Source organism: Gobius niger (assembly GCF_951799975.1).
Source record: "Gobius niger genome assembly, chromosome: 1".
NCBI lineage: Eukaryota > Metazoa > Chordata > Actinopteri > Gobiiformes > Gobiidae > Gobius > Gobius niger.
The window spans coordinates 64,166,376-64,187,723 of NC_136852.1; the positions used below are offsets into that span (position 1 = coordinate 64,166,376).

General features: G+C 40.6%; 2 protein-coding genes across 4 annotated transcripts; both read left to right on the forward strand.

Moving 5' to 3' along the window:
• Window positions 1-5,136: 5,136 nt before the first annotated feature.
• On the forward strand, window positions 5,137-10,021 carry znf131 (zinc finger protein 131). 3 transcript variants are annotated; one of them, XM_079561546.1, is made up of 9 exons: window positions 5,137-5,239; window positions 5,830-5,980; window positions 6,102-6,203; window positions 7,287-7,431; window positions 7,520-7,628; window positions 8,190-8,348; window positions 8,422-8,794; window positions 8,877-9,007; window positions 9,209-10,020. In XM_079561546.1, the coding sequence occupies exons 2-9, from the start codon at window positions 5,848-5,850 to the stop codon at window positions 9,671-9,673; spliced, it is 1,617 nt and encodes a 538-aa protein (XP_079417672.1). In that variant the 5' UTR covers window positions 5,137-5,239; window positions 5,830-5,847; the 3' UTR covers window positions 9,674-10,020. The 3 variants fall into 3 exon arrangements, with proteins under 3 accessions (XP_079417672.1, XP_079417674.1, XP_079417673.1); XM_079561548.1 differs by having other exon boundaries at window positions 5,153-5,219; window positions 9,209-10,021; XM_079561547.1 differs by lacking the exon at window positions 5,137-5,239 and adding an exon at window positions 5,348-5,472.
• Window positions 10,022-11,397: 1,376 nt separating this feature from the next.
• On the forward strand, window positions 11,398-20,460 carry nim1ka (NIM1 serine/threonine protein kinase a). Its single transcript, XM_079565793.1, has 7 exons — window positions 11,398-11,536; window positions 15,907-16,147; window positions 16,567-16,922; window positions 17,104-17,216; window positions 18,208-18,329; window positions 18,443-18,589; window positions 19,463-20,460. Exons 3-7 carry the CDS (start codon window positions 16,606-16,608, stop codon window positions 20,219-20,221), a joined length of 1,458 nt encoding a protein of 485 aa, XP_079421919.1. The 5' UTR covers window positions 11,398-11,536; window positions 15,907-16,147; window positions 16,567-16,605; the 3' UTR covers window positions 20,222-20,460.
• The last annotated feature ends 888 nt before the right edge of the window (window positions 20,461-21,348 follow it).

Genomic DNA, 21,348 nt, shown 5'->3' on the forward strand with positions numbered 1-21,348 from the left:
AGTTCAGCTAGGGCTTTTTTTTCGCTGACACCCAGGGTTTATGGCTTTTATCGAATAAGCTAGAATAAGTAATAACCGCTGCAAAAGAATGCACATTTTGTTTGAGTTTTACAGACGCTTTTTGACAATAGTTTGCTGAATAAGGATTCGGTGGTTTAAAAGAATGCATGCATGGTTGAAGTTATTAGGCTACATGCAGAAAAGTCTTACAGTTTGGGTTTGCTATTAAAAAAACAAAACATCAATGATGGTTTTCCTCTGATTGATAAACAAAACAAACATGTAGAGATTAGGAATAGGATGGTTTTATAAGTGTATTATAAATAAATAAATGGACGCATTATGGACACTACCCAGTTTACCATACCTTGTCTTAATACTAAACTCGTAAAAAAAAAAAAAAAAGTCTTGTAATTTTACTGTGAGGCACACTGTGTATGAATGGTGCTCTACATATTGACATATAAATACATAGTTTGCTTGTGCTGCTGTTAAAGTTTTTTTTTATGCAATCCAAACAAAATCAATATGTTCAATTATCTAAGAAATAGTCAATACCATAGGGAAATTCCCCAACAATGTCAATGGGCCTGTGTGGTGCTACCTCCAAATAAGCCTATTCATGGAGCCTAACTTTTTAATCATTTAGGACGTTCATAGTGTACTATTACGTAAATGACTTACTTTGTCCTTGTGACATGTCCATGCAAAAGCGGGATGCACTCTTGATCTGATCAGTGTTTAATCAGTAACTTTGTTGTATGAGATAGAACTAACAAGTAACAAGCATTTCGCATTCACGATATTTTAGTATACTGTAGGTGAGAGGCAAAGGCCACATTGACATACAGTGAATCCTTGTAGGTTCCAAAGTCCTTTATGACTGCCATAAAAAAGAAAAGAAAAAATTATTATTTGACTTTATTTGACAGCTCGTTGCCATGTGTGCCATGTGTGATGTGGCGAGGCGACTGCCAGTAATGGAACCTTTGTTTAGGGGTCAGCGTCGACTGTTTTAGATGGGGTGCCAGGTAGGAAGGATCATACCATTAGTGTGCCTCCACATACAACAGACACTTTATTTCAACTTTTTATGTTAATTTGAGCACAGCACAGCTCATCCCTCTCAAGTAGGGGTTCTCAAGGCAAGGGAAGTGTATTTGTAGAGCAGAATTCATACACAACGCAATTCAAAGTGCTTCACAGTTGCATAAAATTACAAGAAAACAGATCAAATCAATAAAACATCAACATGAAATAAATCAATTACAATAAAAGGCAAGAGTGCAGGTAAAACACTTTCAGTTATATGCATGGGCAAAAATAACTGTTTTCAGCCTGGATTTGAACATTGTCAGAGCTGAGGCCTGTCTCACATCCTCGAGAAGACTGTTCCAGATTTTAGCTGCATGAAACTGAAACGCAGCCTCACCGTGTTCATTATTGACTCTGGGAACCACCAGGAGACCCCTCCCTGAAGTTCTCAAGGCTTGAAATGGTTCATACGGCTGTAACATGTCAGAGATGTACATCGGCGCTAAACCATGAAAAGACTTGTACACAAGCAGAGCTGTTTTAAATTCTATTCTCTGAGTAACAGGAAGCCAGTGCAGAGACCGGAGCACTGGACTAATTATATAGTGAGCAGCCGTTACAGTAACCTGCTGGAGACAAATGCATGGATAAGTCTCTCTAAGTCTAGGTTTGACACTATTCCTCTGATCTTGGCAGTGTTTTTCAGATGGTAAAAAGCTGCTGATGTTATTGCTTTGATGTGGCTGTTTAAGTTCAGGTCTGAGTCCATGATTACTCCTAGGTTTCGAACCAGATTTTTGGGTTTTAGAGAAAGAGACTCAAGATGACTGACAACACTTTGTCTTTGTGTCTGTGGGCCAAAAACAATGATCTCAGTTTTGTCTGAGTTTAGTTGGAGAAAGTTGTTTTGCATCCACAAACTGATCTGTTCGATGCAGTGACAGAGCAGCCTGGCTAACGGCAGACTAAAATCACAAGTGATATTTAGTCTGGGGATCACCAATTCATTTTCTCGTAGGAGAGGTGTGGTTTACGATCGCCCATAGCCGTTTATTGGGCGCTACGAATGTCTATCATATCCGTCTGAACGTAGCCAGGGCCAATCGTATCATCATATCTGATGACGTTTGATGTACCCGCTGTAAACTTTCGAGCTAAACTATATAAAACACGGTCTAAAGCTTGATCGAAAAATAGTGCCGCGTCTGCTGCTGTCATGTTGGATCTGTAAATAAACTTTTTTTTTTTTTTATCAGTAAATACACTACAAGCTTCCGTATATCGAATAGTGCATCATCGTCTAGCCGTCCCTCCTCGTTCTGTGATTGGTTCCCAAATCCATGCGAGAATTCCGGCCATGGTCCCTAGGGTGCTGTGCAGTTTCGAAATGATTCGAGCGCACACAGCAGCATGGCGTTAGCCAGGCAAGTGACAGAGTGTATCTACAGGCCCATGTTCACCAGCCGTCAGTGACACGTAGATCTGAGTGTCATCTGCATAGTTGTGGTACGACACATTGTTGCTGTTTAGCTGACCCAATGGAAGCATGTACAAGTTGAATAAGAGGGGTTCCAAGATTGACCCCTGGGGGACTCCACAGGTCATGGCAATTTTGTCTGAGACACAGTTGCCAATTTTGACAAAGTACATCCTGTCCTTGAGGTAGGACTTGAACCAGTTTAGAGCAGTACCAGAGATTCCCACCCAGTTTTCTAACCTGTGAAGTAAGATCCTGTGGTCCACTGTGTCAAGGGCAGCGCTCAGGTCCAGCAGAACTAAAACTGAGACCTTACCTGCGTTGGTGTTCATGCGGATATCATTTGTCACCTTGATCAGAGATGTCTCAGTGCTGTGGGGGGGCCTAAATCCTGACTGGAAAGTAACACATTGTTAGACAGGAGAAAGTAAGCGAGCTGCGGATATACTACTTTCTAGGACTTTTCCTAAGAATGGCAGGTTTGATATGGGCCGATAGTTGTTCAGTACCTTGGCATCAAGGCTGCTCTTCTTTAGAAGAGGCTGAATGACAGCAGTTTTCAAGGCCTTTGGAAATGCTCCAGTCTCAAGTTAACTAACTGAGCAAGTTGTGGTAACAAGCTGGTCAGCACAGACTTCAGAAATCTAGTGGGTAATTCATCAAGGCAGCATGTACATGAACTCAGACTGGAGATAACCTCTTCGATTGTTTTGTCAGTGAAATATGTCAGCTCAAGGTGTTTATCTGGTGGCAGGGTTGCCATTTGTGGAAATTATGGCATTTTTAATGCTTGGACTTTGTCCTAAAAAAGATTGCAAACTCATTGCACTTAGATGTAGTTCTGTACTTCTTGAATTAGTTCTAAGGGCAGTGAAACTGGAGGGTTAGTTAATCTGTTTACTGTGGAAAACAGAACACTAGAATTGTTTCTGCAGTTTGCAATGATTTTAGAGAAGTACTTTTCCCTTACTCCACACAAAGCACTTCTTTGTAAGCCTCAAAAGGAACCTGGAGCTTTGACTTGCACCATTTCCGTTTGGCTTTTCGGCACTCCCTTTTCTGTGCCTTTTGCCTATTGTTAACCATTTTAACAATAGGCAAAAGGCACCCAAAACATTTAAGACCCTTGATGTGTAAGAGTCCAACAGATTATCAACATTAGAACATGGGGCATTTTCAAATCTGATCATTTCCATAAACTGTGTCCTTGTTGTATCATTTTTCTTCTTTGACTAACTCCAGGCCCAACCACTGGTTTGGGTGTAACAGACAAGTCAAAGAAGACACAAAAAAGATTAGATAAAGCAACATCAACAACATTTACATTTGATATATTAACACCTTTTGTAATAACTAGATCTACAGAGTGGCCTTTGTTGTGAGTCGCCTCACTCACGTGCTGAATTAAACCAAACCTTTCAAGGACAGCACTAAGTTCTTTTGCATACCTGTCATTGGTCACATCCACATGCACATTAAAATCACCTGTAATGACTAAACAATCAAAATCAATGGGCATATAAATGAAAGTAATTCAGTGAAATCTTCAATAAAACAATTGTGGTGGTTTGTAAATAGTCATATAAAGTAAGGAAGATTGTTTTATCTCTGTTTTGAATGACACACACTCAAACGATGGAAAAACCCCAAATGAAAATTTTTGTAGGAGTAAATTATCCCTGAATATAACACCCCCGCCTCTCTGCTTTTGACGTGTTTCAGACACAAAATTGAAGTGAGATGGACTACACACTCAATCAAAACTGCATTACCAGTGTTTTTGTCAAGCCATGTTACAAGATTAAATAAAACTATTTAATAAAAAGGACTTGTTTTTTAACGATCTGACTTTGAGCACAGCATGTGTGAGATTTATCTGTTGTTGAGTGGATGGAATCTTTTTACAAGGGATATAGATTAGATTTCTTTGATTGGACGGTCTGACTGTCCCTCTCTTATCTAATCTATATTGTTTGACCGTACTAATTGTTTTAGAAGAACACACCTCCTCCATGGACCTCTGGTTGGTTTTGTTTGCTATGCATGGTAGCAACGCAGAGGCCCCTAATGTCCTAGACAGCAGCAGTGAAGCTGCTGGAGATTAACGGCTGTGGGCACCGGCGGTCTCAGTCGTTTTTTTTTCTTTTCTTCTTCTTCTTTAAAAAATAAAAATAAAAAATGATAATAAAGAAAACAAAACGAAAACACATTTTAGCCTGGGGAAATTTTGACCTAAACGGCTGTAAATTCCTGTATTCTCGTACATTTCTGCAACCATTTCTTGCCTTATATTTTCTGCAGGCTTGGAAGAATCCACTCTGCATATCAGTTGTAGGCCTGTCTTATAGTTTCTTGTGCCTATCATAATAACTATTCACATTATCACAATAGCGCAAATGTGGCCTATTTATGCATATACGGATCGTGTGAATTATGAGCCTTTACGGCTCCTGGGCTTACGGCACATTGAACCATGCCCTGTGTAAATTGGAAACTGGTTAGAAGTTTATTATGATAGATCCATGGTTAGAAGTGAGAAACACAAGGCAGCCGGTCAGTCACCAGGCAACGCTATGTGGCGTCTGTGGTTCCGCAAGGGCTTCTGGGAAACTGAGGCCTAAGTAGAACGACCGCCCTTTTCGGAGCTACGAGTGGAGAAGAGCACAACACGCGTTGGTGCATTTTTGTCCTCAAACAGTCATTTGAGGTGCAGCAGATTTACTTCACGTATGTATATGCGTTGTTTCCGGAGTTAACGACACATCTGCGAGTTAATATTTCAGAAATACTCACGGAAAAATAGCATTTTAATGCGCGGTTTGATGACGTAATGTTGATGGCCAAACACGAAATGGCGAGAGAGCTAAGAGGCCCGTTACCGACAGTTCAGTGGAGTTATTTACTGCCTACTCTTTACACATATTATTTGAAAAACTGTATTATGGCACCAGGATCTACCGGTAAGACGATCATAAAAATACTTACGTAAGATGAATGGACCACACTTTGTGATAAAACCGGAGAAACGCTAATGCTACATTGAAGCTAGCTGTACCTCATGTGTTATTCAGGAAGAAACTCATGTGACATATGTTTACTATTTGAATAAACAGACCTGTTGTGTGTGCATGACTCACTTGACATGCTCTGAACAATTACAAACGTTGTGCCACGCGAATGGGTACACTAACGCCAATCTAGCAACACTTTTTCTACCCAAGTACAGATGAGCTAGTTGTAGGATGTTGTCTGTCAAAATGTTATTTCACCCATCCATGACTAAATTAGCTGATTGTTGATCTTATTTACTATTGCAGATCAGAACCCTGTGCACAATGGCAGAGGTGGAAGTGGAGTTGGAAGTGGATGACAGCTCCCAATATCCAGATCATTACAAAGTGATGATGGACAAACTTAACGAACAAAGACAACTTGATCAGTTCACCGACATCACCTTGATTGTGGATGGTAAACAACAAGTTGCAAACCCGTCATATTGGATGTGTAATTTATTGACAATATCGTAAAATATATGGATATATTTAATAGATATGTAATATACTGTATATATGTTGTTGTTTTTTTGTAGGTCATCAGTTCAGAGCCCACAAAGCAGTGCTGGCTGCCTGCAGTCAGTTTTTTCATAACTTCTTCCAAGATTTCACTCAGGAGCCACTGGTGGAGATTGAAGGTACTTTATATTCTGACACAAATGTCATATGAGACATAGAAATACCATTCATACCAAATGTTGTTAGAAAAATATGCCATGTTTGTAGTGAGTTCTTCTAGGGTTAAGTTTTGACTGAAAACAAATCAAAGCTGTACCCAGTTTTCAATAGAACTGAATCTGTGAGAAGTAGATAACAAAAGAATGTGTTGTATTGTATGTGTGTGATTGGAAAAGTTTTCTATACATTTGGTATTACTGTATTTTATTATTGTGAATTGTGTTGAAACGCTCAACCAGGGACATGAGTTGTGAATTAGCACGAGCTAGCAGCTCTTTCTCAGCTGCAAACTTGAATTGTAACTATGGTGATTGCATCATCCCCAGTAAATACATGAATAAATAAGCAGGCAACTACGTCCATAGGCTCATAGGCGCCGATCCCTTGGGTGCTGCGGGGCTCATGCGCCACCAGCATCCATGGGCACCCAGGCGAATAATATTACATAATTACCTACCTTCCTACCTACCTATTATCACAAAAGCAATTTTTCTTCTTTACTTCTCACAGCCAAGTGCAAGTCCGTATAGTTAAGTTATAATTGATTAATCTCTGTAGAGAAATGTGTTGTTTGTGATGTCCATATAGTACATACTGTACATATAAAAGCAGCAGCATAGAGTTATCTCTCCTTTAGCTCAATAAGGAGACTTATTGAAAATTAGCACTAGTATAAACACTTTCTGCATAGCATCAGCTACAAACATGTACTACGTTGAATTGCAATGTCCCTGTCAAATAAATGAAAAAATAACATAAGCAGTAGGTTGTGGGATAGAGCCTGATGCTCATTTTGTTTTTTCTTCTGTGGTACTATTGTTTGACTGGGCACCCACTTGAAAAACATACATTGGTGGGTTACAGTAGCCAAAACCATGTTGAGAAGAGAAAACATTCTGTAAGCTCCCTTGGTGTGACGAGACAATCAAAAACTGCATTTTGAGAACTGTTTCTACTTTGTTTCTGATCCCTTTTGTATGTAACAAAGGAACATATGCTATGTTGTTGATTCTCAAGTAACTAATATCAACATTGCTTTACAGGTGTGAGTAACACTGCGTTTCGCCGGCTGATGGAGTTCACATACACTGCCACCCTGGCTATAACTGGAGAAGAAGAGGCACATGATGTGTGGAAGGCAGCAGAATACCTTCAGATGCACGAAGCCATCAAAGCACTAGATAGCAGGTACATGGTATTATCAACATGATTTTGAAGCACAAATCTTTAATAGTTTAAGAGTTCACTTAACTTTACTGTCTTTACTCTTTATCAGGACACATAACAGATCTACCCTGACAACAAAGAGAAAGGGTAAAAAAAGAAAGATTGCTGAGACATCAAATGTTATCACTGAAACTCTGCCAATGGTTGAAGGGGAACAGGTCAGTCTGTTACCTTTACTGCATGCTACAGCAGTAAGATAGTACATATACATGAATGACAGGAAGTCTTATTGAACCAAAATACACCCAAAATGCTGGACTGGACAAACGAGGAAATAAATATGGTCTAAATTAGAATTGACAATAGTGACTCAGATGGTAGAGAGGGTCATCTCATGTGTGAATGTAGTGTTTGAGTAAAGTATATTTTCATTATCATTACATTTCTACGCTAGAATAAGGCATAGCATCTATCTTCTATTAAAAGATGAACTTTACCACTAATAGTAAATCTGTATCACCCCCTTCACTCACAGTACAAAAATATTTGACCGTCCAAGTGGCACAATGTCTAGATCAATTACCATTGGCTAAACCAGAAGAAAAAACGCCTAACTTGAGTGCATTACTAAAACATAAATAAAACTAAAGTCAAAAATTGCAGATGACCCTTGTACCCACCTGTACACAGTTTGAGAACTACACCTTTATAATATAATTCTACTTGCATTTATGATAGCCATAGGGTAAATAACAACAGTTTCTTTAAATGTAATCCAGGTGGAAATTGAAGTCATTGGAGAAGAAGTTCTAGACGCTGCAAAGAATCCTATGGTTTCATCAGATGACTCTGCTTTGGCTCTTCTCGCCGACATCACCAGCAAGTACCAGCAGGGGGAGGCAACAGTGCAAGTTATCAAAAAAGTAGAACTTGAAGAGGTAGCTATACTACTTTTTCTTTTTTGTATGTACAGTGTATTGACCTGACAAATGTATTTTCTTTTTTGTTTAGGAAATTGCATATCACGAAGAAACCGTAACTGCTGCTAAATCGTTAGATGTAGATCTGGTAGAAGTCCAGATTTCTCAGGTCGACAACGTATACCGGTGCAATAAATGTGACCGCAGCTTTAAGTTGTATTATCACTTGAAACACCACCTGAAGACGCACCTGGGTTCACTAGAGAAACCGCATGTGTGTGGTCACTGCGGTAAAGCTTACACCAGGGAGGGCGCTTTGAAGCAGCACATCAGCACATTTCACTACGACGCAGAGGAGCTGTCTCGTGGCCAGAAAGCGCAGAAGAAAGTGCATGTTTGCGAATACTGCCAAAAGAACTTTGACCACTTTGGACACTTTAAGGAGCATCTACGAAAACACACTGGTAAAAAAATAATAGTTAAATGAATTTTCTTTCAGATGGCAAAACAAAATATAATAATAAATATGATTCTCACCTTTCTCAGGCGAAAAACCTTATGAATGTCCGGACTGTCACGAAAGATTTGCAAGGAACAGTACGCTCAAGTGCCATATGACGGCCTGTCAGAATGGAGCTGGAGCCAAGAAGGGACGAAAGAAAATCTATGAATGCCAGGTACATTCATCAGAAAGAACTATGTGTTTACTATAAGCATTAATTAAAAAAATCAGTCACAAAAGAATAGATAAATAAAGCAGATATTTTATTTACAGCAATATGTGTTACCTGTTCCGTAGTCAAAAAGTCATAAACTGTTTTTTTGAGCATTTCTGTACAATAAAAGTACTTCCTCATTTAACCCACTGCCGCCTGCAGGTTTGTGACAGCGTATTCAACGTCTGGGAGGAGTTCAAGGACCATCTTGTGAGTCACACGGGGGACAAGCCGAACCACTGTACGTTGTGTGACATGTGGTTCACTCACCCTCAAGAGCTTAAAGAACACCTGAAGGAAATCCATTCCATCGAGGACAAGTCCGGCGACGAGCTGGTGGTCACAGACGCTGCTGCCACCGCCGCGCTCGCCATAGCCACCCAGAGCATGGAAGGAGGGGACGTACTATTGGAGGACGGTATCCAGATGGATCATATGACTGTGGAGCCCGTACACATGGTGGAGATGGAACAGACGGCTACGGTTGTGGTGAATGAGGAGGGGGTGGCGGAGATGTGCGAAGAGGACATGGAGAGACTAAAACAGGCCGGTGTGGAGATCCAAGTGGTACAGGTGGAGGGAAACCTGGTTAACGTGGAAGAAGTTGAACAGGTCGCGGTTGTATGAGGGCGCTCAATTTTGTAATTAGTTCAATTATTCACAGTATTCTTGAGAACTGTCTCCATATAGAACTCTGCATGTTAGGTAAAGCATGCATTCTCATGAATTTTACCAACCAGACTCTATTTTGAACAAGAACAATGTTTCCACAGCGTCTATGTGCTTATGTTTTTGTATCATTCCTATTTCGGTGTGTGTTAGCTTAGGTCATTTGCCATTGATTACACATTACATTACATTAATGCAGTATATGTGCAAAGTTGTACAAGACTTTGAGTGTTTTTTCTTTTCTTTTTCATTGAAATCAAATGAGTAAGGTTTGTTAAATTAAACAGAGCTACTTTGAGAAATGTAGTGTGTAGATTTTCATTGTTTTAATTAGCATCGCCGCTGCATTACATACAGAGTTCGGGGAATTCCACACTTACCATGGAGATCGGCCATTTTTGCAGCTGTTAGCATACATATCCATTGACTAACGTTAGCATAAAAAGTGGGGAAAAAAGCAGTGGAACAACTCCATTTGCTGCTGAGTTACTGCTGGTAAATACATCTAACACACTTTGGTGTCCTTGTGTTTTAATGTGATGTCGGAGGGTGGCTGGGCGCACCCTCCGAGATCGGGTGAGGAGCTCAGTTACCCGGGAGGAGCTCGGAGTAGAGTCGCTGCTCCTTCACGTCGAAAGGAGCCAGCTGAGGTGGCTTGGGCATCTGTTCCGGATGCCTCCTGGTCGCCTCCCGCGGGAGGTGTTCCAGGCATGTCCTAGTGGGACAAGGCCTCGTGGAAGGCCCAGTACACGGTGGTGGGACTTTGTCTCCGAGCTGGCCTGGTGTCGCCTCGGGGTCCCCCCTGAACAGCTGGAGGAAGTGTGTGTGTATCGGGAAGTTTGGGCATCTCTGCTGAGACTGCTGCCCCCGCGACCCGGCCCCGGATAAAGCGGAAGAAAATGGATGGATGGATGGATGGATGTTTTAATGTGAACAATAACTCCAGTATTTTAACTTTCAAAATCTCCATTAGTTTACAATTGCCCCTAATCCCATAATGCTTAGTGATATGACATCACATTCTATTGCCAAATGTATTATGGCCGTTTGAAGTAATGCAATATCCATATTGTACAAAGCCACCAGGGATTGAATATTGCAATTTTTCTCATGTGACATTTTTGTTGCCATGTCGTAAAGCGCAATGTAGCTATATAATTGTGTCGGTATTACTGAAGCATATAGCGACTCGTTTTAATTTAACCCAACCCAAGCATTGAACTTGGCAATCTGTCAAAAGAAAAAATAATAATAATAATAAAAATGTTGAAGGTTGCCGGTATTAGCCTATTAATGCACACGATTGATACCACGCGACATCAATCGTGTTTGTTGATATGGCGACGTGTTTTTATTGTTGTTGACCGATTAATATTATGTTATGACACCTGCACTAAATAGCTACTCCAAATTTTTAGATTATAGCCAATTACTTAGTTATTGCAGATTTGCAGTTGTTAACTTTCTTTTGTACAATTTGTATAACTTCTGCTGGGAAAGCTTGGAAACTTCACCAGAAAGCGTCGAAGCGACACGTTTGGCTGGAGAGCGCTATAGGGTTTCTGCTGGACAGCTCCTGTGGTACTGAAGGATGACCCGCCCCTTCTTCGATCCGCGCACCTGATTGGCTTAAAACACCTCTGACTTTGATATTGTCGCGCCGATTGGACAGTCCACATGCTATTTATGCTAATTCTCTTGTCTACAGCCCAAGAGCAGCTGCAGCAGAAGCATAGGTTAGCGGTGACAGCAGAGGAGTGAGAACCAACCGGCAACTGTGGATAATCCTGTTTTCTAGATAGTTTGATGATGTATGCTCAGGTAAGACTGAATGTGTGTGTGCTATGTGTGTGTGTTTTGATTTATTGTAGTTATACTCCAGATTTCAATGCCCTGCTACGACGCGAAGATAGTTGGCCGTCATTGAAGGCGACTTTAGAAATCAGATTTATGTTGCCCTGACACATGGATGTATTTTGCTCTGACACAGTGAAAATATAAGGTTAACCTCTTATTTCTTTTAGCGCATAAGATTATACAAAAGAGCTAACATTATCCTGCAGAATTGCTGTCAAGCTAAATCGACACAGTAGGCTACATCTAAGGATAAACATGGAGCACATTTCCTGTCCTTGGGTCATTTTTACCCAAAGTAATGACTCATTTCAGAAATGAAAACCTACAATCCCATTAACAGCAATATTATCATTTGAATCGTTTTTGGTCGTTTCCAACACATGCCCTTAATGCACTTGTTGCATATTAAGCCCACTTTCATCCATGACAGTACACACCTTATTACTGTTAAAGAACTACATTATTTAATATGGCTATTATTTCCAACAAAAGGGAAGTCACAAACGACAATGGTGGATTGATGCGCCAATTGATAATTGCATGGAAAATAAATGCTCACCTGTTTTCTTGGAGTAGATTTGTGTGGCCAATTTGAATTTAGTGGCCGGCATTAACATCTGACCTGAGCTTTACCCTGGCATGGAGCAATTCTTCTACCATTTATTATGCTTTGGAAAGCAGGGTTGAAAGCTGAAATTTGCATACTTTTGAAGCCTCAATGTCCTGCTGAATCCTTTTTAATGCATTTGATGCTCTGTGATCAGAGGAAACTATGAGACAACCCTTTTCCATTTGTATTTTCCCCAATACACTTTCAAATCCTACTCAAAAGAAAGATGTAGTCAAGATTAGTAACAAACTCTACATGATACGTTAGATTAGAGGTCTCTCTTGGCGGTTTTAACCTACAATATCATTTGCTACCAAAGAGCACCAGCACTTTGTCAGATGAACCCGCCCTCAGCCCACAAAGACACCCTTGTAAAGAGGTTTTTAATCTCAGTGGGATTTTCCTGAATAAATACATGAATAGGAAAGGAAAGGAATTAAAAAAGAGCAAAGCCCTATTTAGAGGTGAAGGTATTTGGCCTTTTAAAAAGACATTGGTGCACTGCACTTCATGATGTCAGCATGCGGAGCAGAGCTTTTGAGAAAGACACATATCACTATACCAACGTAATGCATACATAATAACATGGTTGAATAACAAGGTGAAGAAGGAAGTAAACAAAAGATGTGGAACAGTTGGTTTTACTGCTGCGTCAATACACTGATGGTCAAGTTTTTTACACTTTTAAATGTGCCTTGGTTTACAATTAGACTTTTTGCAAATATGAAGAAGTTTGCCTAGTAGTGAGTGACCATAGTGTTGCTGATCTTTACAGCAGCTTCTTCTAAAATATCTAAAGTATATTAATAGTAAAGAAGTGTAGAAAAATAGACTGTTATGTTGTGTTGTATTGCAGGGTGCTCTACATTTGACATTTACTATTCTTGTAAAGTCGGCAACATTTAGACAAATATACCATGTTATTGTTGGTCCACAGCTGCAGTGGACGGGCTGTAGCTCTCTTGTTTTCCATTGTTGAAGCCAGTGAAGTGGCTGCCGATGCCAGTGCTGTGATCACCAGTAGCACAGACAATCCCTCTTCATCACTGCCTTCAGGGAACCTCTTGCATGATTGACTGTTGAGTGGAGTGAGTAAGAACCGATTTGGCACGGTCTTCCGGACAGAGCAGGCTTCAGACCCTTCAGAGAATGCGAAATTATAGCTTTCGAAAGTGGGGTGTGTTTGTTCTATCTCGGCGAAGCTGAGAAAAATAAACTTGATTCATTCTGTATCTCACTGCAAAAAGTGTGAGATAAAAGCGCACTGTGTAACATTTTGGATTATACTACAATCAGCAAAAATAAACATATAAACATAGTCCTAGTGACCAGCTCGACACAGAAAATGTTATTTTTGCAGTGGGTAATCGAAGAATAGACCTGGATGAACCTAACCTAACCTATTTAAATCTCATATTTGGCTGCCTTTAGTCAACATCTCCTCGGAAAAGTTGGAGATGTCCCCACTCCCATTAAAGGGGCTAGATGCAAGTTTGCCATTTTATACTCATTACTGCCATCTCAGGTCATACGTGTAACTGCACCTTCTATATTAAGCTCGTGCATGACGGCACTTCGGACCGAATTAACACCTTTTTAAGTGACAGTGCAGGATTTTAGAGGCAGTTGTGGTGAACAGGTCTGGGCTCATTCTACACATTAGGACATGGCTGGAACATGTAGTGGGAGGAAAATACATTACTTTAACATTTTTGAACTCACAGTCTTCTGTTTATTGGGTGAAAAGTTACATGGTGTGGGTTTAAATGCTTGCAAACATTCTTAGCAGTTTTTTTTTTCTTACCAAGTTATGTAAAACAAAACTTAACAAATACCAAATCAGGTCCAAAACAAGGTTAAAGTGAAACTAACTTTGGGAAATTATGACTGAACTTTTCAAGGTTCCGGTTCAAGGTGAACAATAAAGTATTCATTAACCTGATTATTTGTTCTTGTTCTAAACATTTACAATTGACATTAATTAAACTTGATGATGATAATATAATAGGTTTATGTCGTCCGTCTCAATAGAGAAGCCGTTCATTGGCCCATCACTAAACCATACAGCTTAACTTCTTTATCCTCCCAGGTCAGCTTCCTTCACATCACTTTCACTACCAGTTTCATGGGAGGTGGCAGGAATAGCATTTTGTTCTCAACCGAACACACTCTTTCTTTGTTTTCGCCGCTTCTCTCTTGAGCCCAAGTGTCTGTTAATGCCTAATCCTGAGCCTGAAAAAAGACAAACAAACACACTTGGTCAGCATCCATTGCCAAGCAACCAATTGCACTGTTATCCAAGAGGCAAAACACAACAACGCTATGTGCTACCTGTTTAAATGCTCTCTGGGGATTTGACACAGGTCAGTATGAGGTGACTGACAACATGGCCCCGCTACTTTGTTTATTGGTAACTAAGTATGCCAGGCTCAGGGTCTTTGTGTAATCCTCATGCAAGTGTTATATCTTGTTTCTGTACATTTTTGCATATTCATCTTTTGTAGGTAGTAATATAAAAGGGGTCATTGTGCCATGAAGTGGAGTCCTCGTCTCTCATAGTTGTTTGGACTGCTTTTAGTTCCCTGACATCAATGGTTAGATATTCATTGGTGCAGCCGAAAGGTGTTTGAATACCGAATGACAGATGAGAATCCCTTTGATTATGTCTCTGCAATATGCGCCCGTTCATCTTAATTAAGACGTGAATGGGAGAGAGGACACGTGACTTGATGCATGCAATATTTAGTAAGTCTTGTCAATACGCATTCAGTGTTTGTCTATACAGGTCAGAAAGCAATTATTTGGTTATATTTTTGTTGTGTGTTCACAATGATAATTTTAGTTCTTTTTCTGTCGTGATTGGCGATGCACATTTTAAAGGGACTATACGGAGTTTAAAAATGTTGAAATTATATATTTTCCTCCATGTCCTAGGGTGTAGAATGAGCCCAGACCTATTCACCACAACTGCCTCTCTGCACTGTCACTCAAAAAGTTCGGGTCCGAATTGCTGTCATGCTTTATATAGAAGGTGCTGTTACACGTGTGACCTGAGGTGGCAGTAGTGAGTGTAACATGGCCAACTTGCATCTAGCCCCTTTAAACAAACTCATCTACACGTCACATGCATCTTGTTTTTGGAGGTTAAACCGCAGGGTTACGTTTTTCATACCACGGAAGCCGGTTAGGATTTGTCAAAGTCTGGCTCTATTGGTTAAACCAATCAGCTCCAAAACTGGCATTAACAAAACAAAATCTTTAAAGTAAAAACTGACTTGAGTATGAAGCTATTGCAATACATGGTTTCCGATATGACACACTAATACAACAAAGATGTAAAGATGCAGGTGTCTTAACCATAAACCCTGTTAAAACATTAGAATTTGACACAGTTAAAAGGCCAAATACTTTTCTCGGCTGCTCTCCATCTGTATGTGCTCTTTAGAATGTTGTGATGAATGTCACCTACCGTCAACTAATATGACAACCCACCCTCTTCCCAAAAATATCCACAGGTGGACGAAATTTTACGTTCTCTTTTAGGCTGTATATTAATTTTACACACAGAAACACATCTATGATAGAGTATCTTGAATCTCTGAAATACTGAGCTGTTCCCGTTTCATGGTATTACAGATTGTGACGTGATTTTATTACAGGCCAAATGGGCATGAAATAATTGAATTTCTCAATCAACTGCTGAATATCTCCTGCTCTGTGACAGGTTATCTCCCAGCGCAGCCCATGACCGACTGCCCTGACGCTATCATCTGTTGTGCCTTCCTTCCCAACCTGTGTGCTCTCTCTTTCCGCGAGAGACTTCAGACCCTGTGGACCTCTGTGGGAACACCATACAGGGTACAGGGAGCATGCATCCTGTAGCTCTGCCACATCTCCAGCCACCTGCCCCTGAGCGCTGCTGAGGCCTGAGAGACCAGACTGGTGCCGCATTAGGAAATCTCAAGGTTTGTCTTGTTGTGACATTCATCTTTGTTGTTTGGTCAAGTTTGGTGGCGTTATACTAAACAGGGACATCTCTATATTTCATGAGCTCCCCTTGCACACTTATAAACAAGGAAACTAACACGGTGTTTAGCCAATACTGTGATTACTGCTTTTTTATTAAGCTGTTCTCATGAATATATTTTGCCTGTTTAAAAAAAGCGTTCTCAATTTGCACTGTAATGTTATTCAAAGTGTATTCATGTATTTTTCACCTTTATCTTATCCCTCTGTCCTGCTTTAGGTGCGTAGTCTGTGTCACCATGATTGTGTCTAAGCGCCTTTCTTAGAAAACCACTCAATGTCTTTTGGCACCATGCGTTGACAAAGGCGTTCTAAGTATAGATCTCTATCTCTTCCCCTCTCTTCTCCCTAGTGGCAGACATGAGCTAATCCTCCCAGGCCGGGCATCCCCCGCAGGATGACCGCGGTCTACCCCCTGGACAGCAGCCCAGAGGAGGCAGAGACCGCCACCGCCAAGACCTCCAGGGCCTCGAGGGAGCCCGGAGCAGTGCGGGCCGAGCGGGACAGCTCTGCGTCTGGCCCTGACACTGTGGACAATGGAGCCTCAGTGGATGGGTCAGTGGTCGGAGGGACAGCTGGAGTTGGCGCTGGTCAGAGGTCGAGCCATTGCACCAGGCAGGACAGCTCTGATATCAACACAGACGATGAGGGAGCTACCGTCCGCCGCCTCACCCCTCTGGAGAGACTTAACCTCGATATGTGCCAAGATGATCGGTAATAATTATCATGTGTCACAAAAAACTTGTACAGCTAATGTTTTACTTTTATGGTGTGCTGAACCTAAGAGAGTAGAGTATATTGGAAAACATTAAATCCCTACAAGTGTCCAACAGGGGGGGGTAGGGGTAGGACAGGTTTGGAATAACATGTTTGTAATGTCCTGTTTTGTTCACAGAGTGGTTCGGGAGCTAACAGTTGGAAGAAGAATCGGCTTCTATAAAATACGTGGAGAAATTGGCTGTGGCAACTTTTCCCATGTGAAGCTGGGGATTCATGCCTTGACTAAAGGTTGGACATTACTTTGTGATATGAATTAACTGTTAAAATACAGTACTTGTATATAAACCTTTAAATACATGACCAGTGCAGCATCAGACAGCACAAACACATTAGTTGTGACAATCTCTCTCCACCTTCTGTCTTCTCTTTTTTTAATACTGGAGTAATCATTTGTCTAATGGGCTATTTTCATCACTTGGCTAACTAACACGCTAACAAGTGTGTCCATATGTAGCAATCAACAAATGAGGATCAGTGGGCTTGGTCAGAGGCTGATTCAGCCATAATGACAGTAAATGTCTCCTGCCCTTGAACAAATGGATTAGAGATCTCCTGTTTCCGTTGCGACGGCTAAAATTGCTGCATGCCTCATCAAAAGGGAAGAGACTGATTGTATCTGTGCACACGTGAGAAGCTGCTACCCGATAGATCATACAGTATAACGAGGTAAAACTGGTTGTTCTCTGTTTGCACAAAGCTATAGATCTTGGTATAATTTGATCCTCTAAATATAGTACAGGTTACAATACATTTGAAAGGCACCCATTATAAACTACGTCTGTCACAACTGAAAGTGAGCCTAATGCCAGTGTGAATAATGTATACAGATGCACAATTAGATATCTCCACACCATTTCACTGAACAACCTTTTGGTATATTGTTACACTGCATCCATTCTGCAACTGGGACATAAATTATTTAGATGATAGTTAAGAGATACTGTATCTGTTCTTTGATATCTAAATACAGAACACATTCTGATGCTCTGGATACCCACAAATATTTTTGAACAAAGTTAATCCTCCATCAAATTCGATGTCGAGAATCACCATGCATATTTTACTATTCTATCAAACACTTCCAGTTATATATTTCTACACAGTAAGCCACTGTATATAGGAGAAACTTGTAAAGGCGTCATATTCATTATAAATTGCACTAAACCCTTTAGTTATGTTAATTCATTTCTAGTCAAAACTATGATGTGTTCATTTTCAGACAAAGTGGCCATTAAGATCCTCGACAAAACCAAGCTGGACCAGAAAACACAGAGGTTACTGTCCAGAGAAATCTCAAGCATGGAGAAACTGCACCATCCAAACATCATCCGGCTCTATGAGGTTAGAGCCACAGTAGCGCTTTAAAAATCATTAGTACAAGCTTGACTTCCACAGTCAGCACACATCGGTAAAAGCATATTCATTCTTTTTTCCCCCCACTTTTACGTTCTCAGGTGGTTGAGACCTTGTCACGGTTGCATCTGGTGTTGGAATACGCAGGAGGCGGCGAGCTCTACACCAAGATTACCACTGAAGGAAAACTTTCTGACACCAGCGGCAAGATTGTCTTCGCTCAGATTCTCTCAGCTGTCAAGCACATGGTCAGGACGCAAACACAAGACTTAATAGATAGTTTCATTCTGATCAAATGTAAAAATAAATAGATTTAGATTTATTTATTTGAGCTGTAAGGACTTAAAAGGAGTGGGCCGAAGCAAGAGCTTATAAGCACCCACCCCCAAAGTCAATACAATTAAAATGATCATTTCACAAGAACATAGTGGAACAAAACAAAGGAACAAAACAACAACAAGGAAACAACAGCAAAACAAAATAGACCATACACACACACGCTGCATCCGACCATGGCAGAAATGTCCATTTACAAGATGGTATATACAATATGGCTTTACGTGACTGAAACTTATGCACTGTATACAAATATATATGAAAAATATATATTAAAAGGAGGGTATTTTGAAAAATCAACTCCTTGGAGTTTCTTACCACGTCATAAAATCCTCAAAACCATACCTGGAGTGGTGTTTTGAGCCGCTCGCACATCTTTGGGTAATCTTTTGATCTTCAACTGTGGCTATTTTTAGTATAACGGGGACAATTCCCAAAAAACTCCTCCATATATCCAGGAAATGCTTTCCTCACCACATGATCTATTGCCAATCTTAATCCTTTCATTGCAGAGTAAAACCACTTGCCATATCTTCACTACAGACACACGGCTGTGTTTTCTCTTTAATGAAACAGCTGCACAGCTTGTAGCAGTCTCAGATCAACATTCCATTTTATAAAATACACAAGTGTATGATCATCAAAAAGATGTGTTTGCCTTTGTTACCAAATACCTGTAAAAAGCATACCTTTAAACAAATGCAGTCAAAAGAAATATTCAGCTATAAATTCCATAATGTCTTTGTGTGATCACTCGGCTTATGTTTTGGTATTGTCTTCCTCAGCATGAGAACAACATCATCCATCGTGATCTGAAAGCGGAGAATGTGTTCTACACCAGTGGCTCTTGTGTGAAAGTTGGGGACTTTGGCTTCAGCACTCTGAGCCCCCGTGACGAGACACTCAACACCTTCTGCGGCTCTCCTCCGTACGCTGCACCTGAGCTCTTCCGTGACGAGCACTACGTGGGCGTTTATGTGGACATCTGGGCCCTGGGAGTCATGCTGTTCTTCATGTTGACCGGCAGCATGCCCTTCAGAGCGGACACCGTGCCCAAACTGAAGAGGTGCATTCTGGAGGGGGCGTACGTGCTGCCGTCCTGGGTGTCTGAGCCCTGCCAGAGACTGGTCAGAGGGATCCTCCAGCCCGTCCCAGGTGACCGCTGCACCGTGGAGCAGATGATGGGCTGCGAGTGGCTGCTCCCCGTGGACTTTCCCAGAGCCTTGGAGCCCTTCAAACTGGACCCGTATTACTTGGCAGAGAGTAATATATCTGAACTGACAGAGGAGGAGAGGGATGTAAAAGCCTCTTTGGAGAATTTAGGGATCACATCAGAACACATCCTAAACAACCAGGGCAAAGACTGTCGCAGCTCGATCACCGGGGTCTACAGAATCCTGCTGCACCGCGCTCACAAAAGGAGAGCTGTGGACATGGTGCCCGTGGTTTCACAAGTGGCTCCAACCACAACGGCCAATAAGAAAGAGAGGCTAAAGGTTTACAGGAGTTTACGACACACATCCAAATTATGTGTAATTCTGTAAGGTGCTCTCTCTGCTATGCCCTGACAATGAAGCCACTAGTCTTAGACAGCATGATGTTGAGTAGAAATACAACAAGTTGCTTTGCAGTCTACCAGTATATAAACAATACGAGGTTGAATAAGTCTGTAGCTCATGAAATCTGGGATTTCAGAACCTTTTATAGTAACTTAACTAGTCTCTGTGAGAATGTCGCTTGTGTTCAGTTTTAGTCTCTTGACAAAAAGGAGCACCCATTTAAGAACTCAAATATTTATATTTTAATTATTTATTAAATTATTTTTTAACCCTTCTGCCTCTGCTTCATCTTTAAAAAGTAACAAATGACAAGTTACTGTGTAATTCTGGATTTTGCCTTTTGAGACCATTATGTTTGGTGTAATTGTACAGTTTATTTATTTGTAAAACAATATCATGAAATAATTTTATACTTAAGTCAATTCTTTATCCAAAATAATGTATTTACTTTCTCTTAGTCATGTTCACACATCTAATCTTAAATAAAATACATTATTTAAAATATTATACTATTGTGATGATTGAATTCAATTAATGCACTTCATTTGTAGACCAATGTAGAGTGTGACTGTACAAAATAAAGGTAGGGTATATAGCTATTATGTTATTGGATTTATTCACAATTGCAAAACTATTTTACGTAACGTCGGCATTGTTTTTGCTCTGATTCTCACGCAGGAGAGCATGGGGTTGCCAGATCCTAGGGTTAGCCAGAGAATTGTCAGACCCTATGGATAAGTCCAGCTTGGTAAACATAAATATTATGGCTACATGTGTGCCCATTAACAAGCACGGTCCCAACTAAATTAACACACATATAAATACATTTATTCTAAGCTCCAGCTAAGTTGTAGACCTGTAGTAGTAGTCGTGCCTTTTTCCTACAAACATTACCTGGTTAAACCAGGGTTTTTCAACCACTGTGCCGTGGCACACTAGTGTGCCATGAGATATTGTCTGGTGTGCCTTGGGAAATTATCCAATTTCACCTACCTTTTTTGAAAACAAATTCATTTTTATCCGCAAATAATGTACTGTTTTCGAGTGTCAGTGCTGTCTAGTGATCGGTAGAGTAACCATGTAATTCTCTTCCATATCAGATAGCCCATTTC